The sequence below is a fragment of the Ranitomeya variabilis genome, chromosome 2 (assembly GCF_051348905.1).
Source record: "Ranitomeya variabilis isolate aRanVar5 chromosome 2, aRanVar5.hap1, whole genome shotgun sequence".
Classification (NCBI taxonomy): Eukaryota; Metazoa; Chordata; class Amphibia; order Anura; family Dendrobatidae; genus Ranitomeya; species Ranitomeya variabilis.
This window is the reverse complement of record NC_135233.1, coordinates 630,994,671-631,008,280: the sequence shown is the minus strand read 5'-3', so window position 1 is coordinate 631,008,280 and position 13,610 is coordinate 630,994,671. Positions and strand designations below refer to the sequence as shown.

The 13,610-nt window shown below is 45.4% G+C and overlaps 1 protein-coding gene across 1 annotated transcript in view; it reads left to right on the top strand.

Annotated features, from left to right (window-relative positions):
- The window catches only part of NOX3 (NADPH oxidase 3), a 372,062-nt gene that overhangs the window by 218,605 nt on the left and 139,847 nt on the right, over nt 1-13,610 (top strand). Inside the window, exon 6 of the mRNA XM_077281663.1 lies at nt 8,443-8,624. Coding sequence (XP_077137778.1) covers nt 8,443-8,624 — 182 coding nt within the window. The remainder of the gene's footprint in view (nt 1-8,442; nt 8,625-13,610) is intronic.

Here is a 13,610-nt window from a genome sequence, read left to right as displayed (position 1 = left end):
CAAAACTGTAAACTGGACAAGAAAAACAAAACAATAAGGACAAGAGTCCACTTAGCTGATCAGCAGACTAGTAGCAGGAACATGCAACTGAATGACTCAGGTTACAATGATGACCGGCAAGGAAGTGACTGGAGAGCAAGGCTAAATAGGGAACTCCCAAAACTGATGGAAGCAGGTGAGCTGAGGCAGAAAAGCACACACAAGTCTCCAGTACCACCAGCCACCACCAGGGGAGCCAAAAAGCGGATCACAACAGTACTCCCCCCTTAAGGAGGGGGCACCGAACCCTCACAAGAACCGCCAGGGCGACCCGGATGAGCCCTATGAAAGGCACGAACCAAATCCGAGGCATGAACATCAGAGGCAGTTACCCAAGAATTATCTTCCTGACCATAGCCCTTCCATTTAACCAGGTACTGGAGTCTCCGCCTGGAAATACGGGAGTCCAAGATCTTCTCTATAACGTACTCCAATTCACCCTCAACCAGCACAGGAGCAGGAGGCCCAGCAGAAGGAACCACCGGCACCTCGTATCTCCGCAACAACGACCGATGGAACACATTATGGATAGCGAAAGATGCCGGAAGGTCCAAACGAAAGGAAACAGGGTTAATAATCTCCAAAATCCTATAGGGACCGATGAACCGAGGCTTAAATTTAGGAGAAGAAACCCTCATTGGGACAAAACGGGAAGACAACCACACCAGGTCCCCAACACGAAGGCGAGGACCAACCCGACGCTGGCGGTTAGCAAACCGCTGAGTCCTCTCCTGGGACAAATTCAAATTGTCCACCACTTGTTCCCAAATCCGATACAACCGATCCACCACAGCATCTACTCCAGGACAATCCGAAGACTCCACCTGACCAGAAGAAAAACGGGGATGAAACCCCGAATTGCAAAAGAAAGGGGAAACCAAAGTGGCAGAACTGGCCCGATTATTAAGAGCAAACTCCGCCAACGGCAAAAAGGCAACCCAATCATCCTGATCCGCAGACACAAAACACCTCAAATACGTCTCCAAAGTTTGATTAGTTCGCTCCGTCTGGCCATTAGTCTGAGGATGGAAGGCAGACGAAAAAGACAAATCAATGCCCAACCTGGCACAGAATGCCCGCCAAAATCTAGAAACGAACTGGGTACCCCTATCAGAAACGATATTTTCAGGAATACCATGCAAGCGAACCACATTTTGAAAAAACAAAGGAACCAACTCAGACGAGGAAGGCAACTTCGGCAATGGCACCAAATGAACCATCTTAGAAAAACGGTCACACACCACCCAGATAACAGACATCCTCTGAGAGACAGGAAGATCAGAAATAAAGTCCATCGAGATGTGCGTCCAAGGCCTCTTCAGAATAGGCAAGGGCAACAACAACCCGCTAGCCCTAGAACAACAAGGCTTGGCCCGAGCACACACATCACAAGACTGCACAAAAACACGCACATCACGAGACAGAGATGGCCACCAGAAGGATCTAGCCACCAAATCCCTGGTACCAAAAATTCCAGGATGACCCGCCAGCGTAGAAGAATGAACCTCCGAGATGACTCTACTGGTCCAATCATCCGGAACAAACAGTCTACCAGGTGGACAGCGATCAAGTCTATCCGCCTGAAACTCTTGCAAAGCACGTCGCAGATCTGGGGAAATAGCGGATAATATCACTTCATCCTTAAGGATACCTGTACGTTCCGAATCACCAGGGGAATCAGGCTCAAAACTCCTAGAAAGGGCATCCGCCTTCACATTCTTAGAACCTGGTAGATATGAGACCACAAAATTAAACCGAGAGAAAAACAACGACCAGCGCGCCTGTCTAGGATTCAGGCGCCTGGCTGACTCAAGATAAATCAGATTCTTGTGATCAGTCAAAACCACCACCTGATGTCTAGCACCCTCAAGCCAATGACGCCACTCCTCAAATGCCCACTTCATGGCCAAAAGCTCCCGATTACCGACATCATAATTTCTTTCGGCGGCAGAATTTTTCGAGAAAAGAACGCACAAGGTCTCATCACTGAGCAATCGGAACTTTTCTGTGACAAAACCGCCCCCGCTCCGATCTCGGAAGCATCGACCTCAACCTGAAAGGGGAGAGAGACATCGGGCTGGCGCAACACAGGGGCAGACGAAAAGCGGCGCTTAAGTTCCCGAAAGGCCTCCACAGCGGCAGAGGACCAATTGGCAACATCAGCACCCTTCTTAGTCAAATCCGTAAGAGGCTTAGCAACACCAGAAAAACCAGTTATAAATCGACGATAAAAATTAGCAAAGCCCAAGAACTTCTGAAGACCCTTTAGAGAAGTAGGCTGCGTCCAGTCACAAATAGCCCGAACCTTGACAGGGTCCATCTCAACAGAAGAAGGGGAAAAAATGTACCCCAAAAAGGAAATCTTTTGAACCCCAAAAACACACTAAGAACCCTTTACACACAGAGAATTCTCCCGCAAGACCTGAAAAACCCTCCTGACCTGCTGAACATGAGACTCCCAGTCCTCAGAAAAAATCAAAATATCGTCCAAATACACAATCATAAATTTATCCAGATATTCACGGAAAATATCATGCATAAAGGACTGAAAAACTGAAGGCGCATTAGAAAGGCCGAAAGGCATTACTAAATACTCAAAGTGGCCCTCAGGCGTATTAAATGCGGTTTTCCACTCATCCCCTTGCTTAATTCGCACCAAATTATACGCCCCACGGAGATCAATCTTGGAGAACCACTTAGCCCCCCTTATGCGAGCAAACAAATCAGTAAGCAGCGGCAACGGATACTGATATTTGACAGTAATTTTATTCAGGAGTCGATAATCAATACAAGGCCTCAGCGAGCCATCCTTTTTAGAGACAAAGAAAAACCCAGCTCCTAAAGGTGATGAAGAAGGACGAATATGTCCCTTTTCCAGGGACTCCTTAACATACTCTCGCATGGCAGCATGCTCAGGTACAGATAGGTTAAACAAACGACCCTTTGGAAATTTACTGCCTGGAATCAGATCTATGGCGCAATCACACTCTCTGTGGGGAGGGAGAGAACCAATTTTAGGCTCTTCAAAAATATCCCCAAAATCCGACAAAAATGCAGGAATCTCAGAGGGAATAGATGACGAGATAGGAACCAAAGGTATGTCCCCATGAGCCCCCCGACATCCCCAGCTTAACACAGACATAGTTTTCCAGTCCAGTACTGGGTTATGAGATTGTAACCATGGTAATCCAAGCACTAAAACATCATGTAAATTATACAACACGAGGAAGCGAATCATCTCCTGATGGTCTGGAGTCATACGCATAGTCACTTGCGTCCAGAACTGTGGTCTATTACAAGCCAGAGGTGTAGAATCAATACCCTTCAGAGGTATAGGAACTTCCAGAGGCTCCAAATCAAACCCACAGCGCCTGGCGAAGGACCAATCCATGAGACTCAGAGCGGCGCCAGAGTCCACATAGGCATCCACGGTAATAACTGATAATGAACAAATCAGAGTTACAGACAGAAGAAATTTAGACTGTAAAGTGCCAATAGAAACAGACTTGTCAACCTTCCTAGTACGTTTAGAGCATGCTGATATAACATGCGCGGAATCACCACAGTAGAAGCACAAGCCATTTTTGCGCCTATAATTCTGCCGCTCGCTTCTTGACAGAATTCTGTCACATTGCATTTTCTCTGGCGTCCCTTCAGAAGATACCGCCAAATGGTGCACGGGCTTGCGCTCCCGCAAACGCCGATCAATCTGAATCGCCATTGTCATGGACTCATTCAGACCTGTGGGCGTAGGAAACCCCACCATGACATCCTTAACGGCATCAGAAAGGCCCTCTCTGAAATTTGCCGCTAGGGCACACTCATTCCACTGAGTAAGCACAGACCATTTACGAAATTTTTGGCAGTATATCTCAGCTTCATCTTGCCCTTGAGACAGGGCTATTAAAGCTTTTTCAGCTTGAATCTCCAAATTAGGTTCCTCATACAGCAACCCTAAAGCCAGAAAAAACGCATCCACATTGAGCAACGCAGGATCCCCTGGTGTCAATGAAAATGCCCAATTTTGAGGGTCACCTCGCAGCAAAGAAATCACAATCTTAACCTGCTGAACAGGATCTCCAGAGGAGTGCGGTCTGAGAGAAAGGAATAATTTACAATTACATTTGAAATTCAGAAACCGAGATCTATCTCCGGAAAATACCTCTGGTGTAGGAATCTTAGGTTCAGAAATAGGAGTACGTATAACATAATCTTGTAAATTCTGAACCTTCGTAGCAAGATTATTTAAACCTGCAGCCAAACTCTGAGGGTCCATCCTTAAACCGGAGAGATCAGAGCCATTCAAGGATTAGAAGGAGAGAAAGGCAAGGCTGTAAATAGAGCAGAAATACAACTGAGCCAACTAAGTAGCAAACATGAGAGGAAAAAAAAAAAAATCTACAGACTTCTTTTACTCTCCTTTCTTCTGCCAATTACTTTAACAGTGGCCGGTCATACTGTCATGATTCCCCAATGGCATGGGAACATCAGAAACACAAAAATAACAGACTAGCTCTCGGGTGATGGAAACTCAAGCTGACTGTGACCTAAATCTACCACACAACTGACAGTAGCCAGGAAGCATTCCTACGGCTGCCTAGATGCCATGCGCCAGCCGGAGAACTAACTACGCCTGGAAGAGGAAGGAACAGACCTGGCTTACCTCTAGAGAAATTCCCCAAAGATGATAGTAGCCCCCACGTATATTAACGGTGAGTTCAGAGGAAAAGACATACACAGTATGAAGGTAGATTTAGCAAAGCGAGGTCCACTTACTAGATAGAGGAAGGATACAAAAGAGGACTTCACGGTCAGCTGAAAAACCCTTTCAAAAACCCATCCTGAAATTACTTTAAGACTCCTGTGTCAACTCATGACACAGGAGTGGCAATTTCAGTCCACAAGAGCTTCCAGTAACAGGAAATGACAAAACTGTAAACTGGACAAGAAAAACAAAACAATAAGGACAAGAGTCCACTTAGCTGATCAGCAGACTAGTAGCAGGAACATGCAACTGAATGACTCAGGTTACAATGATGACCGGCAAGGAAGTGACTGGAGAGCAAGGCTAAATAGGGAACTCCCAAAACTGATGGAAGCAGGTGAGCTGAGGCAGAAAAGCACACACAAGTCTCCAGTACCACCAGCCACCACCAGGGGAGCCAAAAAGCGGATCACAACAATTGAGGTACCACTAGGTTGAAGACATGAGCCATGCAAGGCACGTGTGTGAGGTTGCCCCAGTTTAAGGGCCGCCAGCAGGTTTGCACTGATATCGTACACGGCCTTCCCTGGCTCTTGATTCAGTGGTGACAGCCATTGCTTTACCTGTACCTTGATAGCTGTCTTGAGGTGTGTCACTGCGATCTCCAAAGCATATTAACTTTAACACTGCCTTATTACAGTAGCCATGAATGCCCAGTATGGAGGTGGAGGGGATTCTATCTGCACCCTTGGAACGCATGTCTGATAAAGGGAGAGGTTGAGGACACAGGTGTAGGCCCTCTTGGAGGTGGAGGAGCCAAAAACAATGTAGCAACTGTGAGATACAGAGGCTTGAGCAGCAAGGTTTGAGGATTCAAAGACTTATGGAGCAGCCCCTTGACCACCTGCCCGCACAGCAACCAGAGTCACCCAGTGCCCAGTCAGTAAGATGTAACACCCCTGCCCATGTTTGCTCGTCCAGGTGCCAGTGGTGGAATGCACCCTGGCACACAGATTTTTTCAGGGAATGAGTGATATTGTCTGCGACATACTGGTGTAGTTACTTTCTTAGAGAAGTGATGGTGACTGGGCAACTGGTACTGGGGTACTGCGACGGCCTTTAACTTTCTGAAATCGTCTGTATCCACCAGGTAGAAAGGCAGCATTTCCATGGCCAACAAATTGGAGATGGTGGAGTTCAAGATCTTAGCTTTTGCATGTGTAGGAGGAAACATTCTATTACATGATCACAACTACAGGACATAGGGCTGGCTGCTGTGCTGAGTGAGGGTGGAGTACGGAGAAAAGGACAATCTGCTGGATTGAAAGTGAAGTGCAGGCGTGAATGTTATGGTGGATTGAGAAAGATGTGTTGTGTTAGGTGACACAAATAAAACAGTCATGTCCACTTCCGTAATAGCTGATGGGCTCTCACTCACCCCGATTGGAGGTGCTAGCGGGGATCTCACCAAGGTCATGGCAGTTCAGCCTGGCTGGAAATGCAGCGTAAGTGACTGGAGGTAACCTCAATGACATCTGAGTCTGCGCTCACAGCACTTCAGTCACTAGTGGTTCTCAATCTGGAAGGTCGCATCTTGGCACTGTCCAGGTGGAAAACTCTTTTTGCATTTTTACATATAACTATAGAATTAGTAATGGATAGGTGTCTTCTCCAGTACTAAGCCATGGGCTTGATGTCACCTAACAATACAAAGGAGACATCAACTCCACAAATATTAACCCAACTTGCCACCACTACAGGGCAAGTGGGAAGAGTCGGGCAAAGCTCCAGAATTGGCATATCTAATAGATGTGCCTTTTCTGGGCAGCGGCGGGCTGCTATTTTTAGGCTGGTGGGGCAAATATCCATGGCTTCTTACCAGCCAGAAAATACCAGCATCCAGTTGTCTGCTTTAGCAAGGCTGGTTGTCAAAAATGGGGGATACCCCACACCGTTTGTTTAAATTATTTATTTAAATAATGAACAAATATGGCATGGGGACCCCTCTATTTTTGATAACCAGCCTTGTTGAAGCTGACAGCTGATGATTGCAGCCCCCAGCTGTGAGTTTTTCCTGGCTGATTTTCAAAACTACAGGGGAATACTGTATTTTTTACTTATTTATTTACGGCACAGTAGCCGGCTAATGAATACAACCATCAGTTGCTCCTGCTCTCTCTGTTATTAGTGGCAGCAGGTGTCAGATAATGGGAGCTGTAGTCCCATCCGCTGATACCAGTGACCGGAGGCAAACTTTATACCTCCGGTCTCAGCTGAGTGCTCACTCTGTCTTTTAACAGCGTGGGACTTGCAGCTCTCTGACTGGTGGGGATGATTTCACTGCTGATCAGAAGTGGTGTTTGCCACGTTGTCATGCACATGACGGCGTGCCGAACACCCGATAATCCTGATGAAGTCCGTGTTCAGTGTATGTACACGAACAGTATGTTTTCGGTGCGAACGCCGAATTTTACTGTTCGAGTTTGCCCATCTCTAGTGGTTTTGTCACCATACCTGGCTTTATGAGCTTTAACAACTCTTCTTTGGTAGGTTATAATATATTTTTGATGTTTTGCATGAACTGAGTATTGAATTATAGGGTTCTGCAGCAGCAGAAGTGTGTATTATGAGGTTCTGCAGCAGTCTATGTGTTTATTATGACGTTCTTCAGCAGCTGGGGTGTGTATTATGAGGTTCTGCAGCACATGGGGTGTAGTGTGAGGTTTTGCAGCAGCTGATATATTTATTATGGGTTTATACTGCAGCTGACATGCAGCTGAAAACTTGTTTGAGCCCACACAAATTACTAAAGGGGTTACAAGGGATAAACATGACTGATTTCTTAACAAAAAAGTGCCACACCTGTACTTATGTTCAAGGGTAACCCTAGGTTTGTAAAAAACAGCCGCACTCAAGGTATAGATTTTCAAATGCAAAAAAATGAGTGAAATTTTATTATGTTCACCACAGTAGCGTAAAGGTGTCGAGGTAACGTTTCGACCCAGTAATAGGTTTTTATCAAACCTCGCTTGTAGTAGAGTCAATTATAAGAAGGAGACACCGCAGTAGACAAACAATTTCTTTTGTGTAGAGGCTCCTAGAAAGAGCTACTGGCACTATATAGAGGAGTATGATGAGGTATGAGGTGGGGATGCGATCCCAGTCTGAGCTGCGGGTCCGGGGCGTTAGAGTCTCTGTGGTGATGTGTCACAAAGACCCATTACGGGGTCGAAACTTTACCTCTAAACCTTTATGCTACTGTGGTGAACATAATAAAATTTCACTCATTTTTTTGCATTTGAAAATCTGTACCTTGAGTGCGGCTGTTTTTTACAAAACCTATGATTTAACTGGACCTTATTCAGGATCAGCCTGCACCTGCCCCTTTTTTTGTCAGAGTGCACGCCATTTCACTTTAAGCAAGGGTAACCCTAGTCAGCCAGCCTCCTCATGTGTACTTCAATCTTCCTATACATTTATGGCTGTAGATGCCAAGCATTTTGTTTTTTTCAATAGTATGTGATACTTTGTTTTTTAAGAAGGTCTTGTATCATTACAAATGTTAGTTTTTTTTTATTTGTCTGTTTTGGTAGAATCGCATGCTTAATACAGTAAAATGTATTCATTTTTTACATAAGGCAATTATGGGGATCAACTTATACAATGGACTTTTTTCATGTTGTATGTTTTTTTTCTAGACTATTATAAAGGAAGTGTTTGTCTCTGTAGCCGGCATCACTGGCTTTGTCATCACATTGGCTCTTGTGTTAATTGTAACATCATCTACAGAACTCATGAGAAGGTCATTCTATGAAGTCTTCCTTTATACCCATAACCTATTTATACTTTTCTTCATTGGACTTGTTATACATGGTACAGGGTAAGCCTATAATTGCTATTCAGACATTTTACAAATTTATAAACTTAAATTGTGTGTATATGGTCTTAAGAAGATATGCTGGCAGAGTTTTATCAAAATTACTGGAAAAGAATGGACCAGTTCTCAAAGGAACCTATCACATTCCACATTGAATTTTTAAAGATGCTTTGAAAAACAAATGCAGTAACTTTGTAACTATATGCTACTATATGGAGTTCCATATCATGTTTCTAAGGTAGCTTTTATGTCAAACCTTATGATAAAAATTACAATACTATGCACCAAGGTCCAATGTCCAGGCTGTTGCTAACAGCCAAGTGTGTCAGTCTGAATATACAGAAAAGCCGCTTTAATCACACCCTGACTGACAGCCAAGCTTCAATGTCTGGAGCGGTGACTGATCTAGCGCTGGTGCCACCCTCGTGACTGAAATGGGAGCACTGCCGGGGAAAATAAAGTTCATTTCCCCCCCAGCATTAGGCTAAGTTCAGGCACCGGTCAGCATTATAACACAAATAACCTGCAAAATAATCCCATATCTGCAGGTTAATAGTGTTTTTTTCGGTTGACATGTTCCCTTTAAAAATTAATGAAGTTGGTCCTCGATCCTTTAACTTCTTAGACGCTGTGGTCAAAAGTGACGGTGGAATCTAAATGTTTAACAGGGGGTTAGACCTCCTTTAGTCAGCCTATATGTCAATTTTCAACTCGATAGTAAGGAGATAAATAATTTTATTTGGCAGCTGGGGCCAAAAATGTCTTTCAGGTCTGGTATAAGCATATACCAGAAGCATGACCCAATAGATTTCTGTCATTATAAAACTTGGTTGACTAAGATAATCTATTTTCATATGTATTTGATTCCTCTCCTAAATTAATGCATATGACCCTAACTTCTGTCCATAAAATGGCTGCTGATAGAAAAGCATGTGACCAGATTTTTTCTATGGAGAAGACTGATGGACTAATCTGGTCATGTGGCCCTCCACCAGCAGCCATTGTATGGACAGAAATGATAGTTTGTGAGGAAAGCTGCTCTAACAAGAAAAAATGGCTGTCCTCTTTACTTGAGAATTCTTCAATGAGCTTTTTTTGAAAGTCTAATAGAAAAAGGCAGATAAAAACAGCTACAAGCTTTCCTGAGCTTCTCTCATCTGATTTATGACCATAGACGACATTAAGGTTGAATCTCCAAGGAAACAAAAAACCTATAATAGCCAAACAATGTAAAATTTGTGATGAAACCTATCTGCAAAAATTATTTTTGCCCAAAATACAAGCATTTACGTAAAAAAAAAAGTTGACCTAAAAGGTGGCCAATGCCTTTAACACACATATTTTGTAGACACAAGTGTTAGGGCTGGCGGAATGCACCAAGTAAATATAACATTAGTAAAAGGTGCGTTCGCAGCCCGGGGTCCACCGTGTAGGAGTACACCGGTATGTACAGAAGCGAACTCTGTTGCTTCACAGAGTCGCAGGGAGTCAAGGAAACGCTGTGCCCTGTTAGCTGTCACAGGGTGCAGCAAATGAATTCTAGTGGGATCTCTGCAATTCACCCCCACTATGCTGGAGATTGATCCCGCTCTGACCCTCGGTGGCTTTTGAACCCGCGCCTGAGGACGCCCTGAGTCAGATGCAGAGATCAAACGGGAGGTCCTACCCTACACTGACCGGTAGTCAGGAGTAATAGAAGATAGCTGCACAGAGTGCGTAAAGCACCGCACTGGTGGTCACTGCTGGTTTGACGCAGTACAGATCGTGCTCTAGTGTAAAGATTAGCCCTGTCAGGCGCTAGTTAACTCCAACATATGCGAGCATTCAACATCACAAGGAATGGGAATGATTAAGGAGCAATCACCAGAACAGGCATACAACCACACACACACGATAATAGGTTTATACTAGCGCATGGCCGTGCGGTCATGCGAACCTTTTATAGCTGTACCTCTCCAGGACCTTCCTAGTGGACCAATAGGAGCCACTACAGGGCCTGAGCGTGTGACCGCTGACCTTCAATGAGAGGTCTTCCCTTGGGCATGCTCAGAACGAGAAAAGCAGGACTTAGTCTCAGGAGCGCCTGCTTGCCGCTGAACAGTACTGGTTATAATAGCTGAACCTGGAATGGCAGCAGTAACCAAATGCACAGTATCTGTCTGAGCCAGGCACTGGGACCGACATCTCTGCTGAGCAGGCTCTACTGCGGCTTGAGGAGAATGAGAGACCACAGCAGAGGTGGTTCGAGATTCCCCCTGTGCAGCAGCAGGAACTCGACACCTAACAACAAGTGGATCGTCCCAATATATTATCTAAATTGAGGCAAAATTATAAATCAACCTCCAGCTTGTTTTTCAAGATGTGATAGAGACCTCTTTACCTCTCATAATTTTTTCCTTCCTGGAACTCACTGAAACATGGCTGACACCCTCCAACACAGCCTCCTCTGCTGCGCTATGTTACGGTGGCCTCCTCTTCACCCCCACTCCTCACCCTGGCAACAGATATGGTGGAGGAGTGGGCCTTTTCCTTTCTTCCAACTGTACCTTTAAGCCAATTCCACCTCAACCCTCCCTTATCCTCCCCTCTTTTGAAGACTACTCTGTTTGCATCTACTCTCCCTGCAATCTCCAAGTGGCTGTCAAATACCGACCTCCAGGCCCAACCACTGCCTTTATTGACCAGTTCTCCACCTGGTTCCTTCACTTTTTCTCTGCTGACATTCCCACCATCATCATGGATGACTTCAACATTCCCATTGACACCCACCAGTCAGCAGCCTCCAAACTCCTGTCACACTTCATCTTTTGGACTTATTCAGTGGTCCTCCTCAGCCACCCACACAGACAGACATACATTACACCTGATCTTCACCAGTCTCTGCTCCCTATCTAACTTCACAACCTCTCCTGTCCCTCTCTTTGACCACCATCTAGTCACGTTCTTCTCACTGTCCTCCTCACCTGTCACCCATGTCCAACAACTAGAAACCTCGCACATCTAGACACTTGTAAACTCTCTAACTCTATTCTACCCATGTCCTCCATGTCTTCACTCCACAACACAGACACTGCCACTAGTTTCTACAATACCACTCTAGCATCAGCTTGTCATGGGGGAACTGGGTAGACTAAGGTTGGTTACCCGGGCCCCTGCGATATCCCTCAGGCTAGGGAAACCCTGTCTGTCTCTTTCCCAGAAGTTACACTAAAGGTGTGCATGTCTGGGCCGCCAGGCCTGACCCTGACTCCTGTTTCAGCCCTAAGCTGAAACCACCACCCGCCACCCAGTGAAGAGACCACACACCAATCCCCACAAAAAGCACAGACAGTGAAAACTGAAAAACGCACCACGCCGCAGACACACAGGAATACACTATAATGTGCACAGGGCAAAACAAATACAAATAGGAAAGAGGAATATGACAAAGGATAATACACCACCAGATATGATATTCCTACAAGAAGACCACCACTCCAGACCGGAACCACTAGGCATAAAGCACAAGCTATAATCGGCGATGCCCAAAGTCCAGCGCAACTATTTAAAGGCCGTGGGCGTGACCCAGCCTAAAACCTGATTACCAGCTAGATTAACCCCGAGCAAGCTGGATAAAATCTAGCCGACGCCACTGAGCGTATAGTGGACGTAAGTGGAATTACTGCTGTCTATTGGACACCCTAGTGTGAACAGCGTCCGACATGACACAGCTATCAACTCGGTCGCCACTCTCATCCATAGCAAAATGCGATGAATCAATATACAACCATGGCACAATAACATCAATAACAAGCTTCGGCAAGTATCCAGAATTGCTGAGCGGCGTTGGAAGAATTTGCATTTGCAAGGTGACTTCACCACATTCAAACAAGCAACACTCACCTTCAAATGATCTCTCACCTCTGCTAAAGAGGTTTACTTTACATCCCTCATCTCTTCCTTATGCCACAACCCCAAGCACTTTTAGCTCCCTCCTCCACCCACCACAGCCCCTTCCGACTTCCCTAATCTCTGCCGAGGACTTTTCCACGCACTTCAAAAATAAGATAAACCAAACAGGGCTAGTCTTTATTGTCTGACCAGCATAATCACTTTGTGTACCAGACCAATGCCCTAACCCCATAACTTTGCTCTCCAAAGTCACTGAAGGAAAGCTTACTCATCTCCTCTCCAAATCACACCTCACCACTTGTGCATTTGACCTCATCCCATCCCACCCCCTCCCCAACCTCACCAGCACACTTATCCAATCCCTAACCCATCTTTTCAGCCTATCATTAACTTCAGGTACTTTCCTCTCTGCTTTCAAACATGCCACAATTGCACCTATCCTCAAAAAGCCATCACTTGACCCGAGCACTATGTCCAGCTATTGCCCCATATCGTTCCTCCAACTTGCTTCCAAACTCCTTGAGTAGCACGTTCACGCTGAACTTTCCTCTCACTTTGCATCTAACTCACTCTTTGACAACCTACAATCTGGCTTCCGTACCCACCATTCCATTGAGACTGACCTGACCAAACTTACTAACGACTTACTTACAGCCAAAGTTAGCAGACAATTTGCTATACTCCTCCTTCTAGACCTGTCCTCTGCCTTCAACACAGTTGACCACTGCCTCCTACTACAGATCCTCTCTTCCTTTGGCATCAAAGACCTTGCCCTATCCTGGATCTCCTCAAACCTTACCAACTGCACATTTAGCATTTCCTACTCCCACACTACCTTCTCATCTCATCCTCCCTCTGTTGGTGCCCCTCAAGGCTCTCTCCCATGACCCCTTCTCTTCTCCATCTATACCCTTGGCCTGGGCAACTCATAAATAGAGATGAGCGGTGTTTGAGTCGAACTGTTCGCCAATTTCAAATTCAAGCTGTTTTGGGCAGTGTTCGAGTCGTTTCGTCGAACTCGACCAATTTGCTTAAAATTCGTCTGTTCAAGTTTCTGTTCGATAACTGTTCGTTCACCAAAAGCATAACTTGATTTGC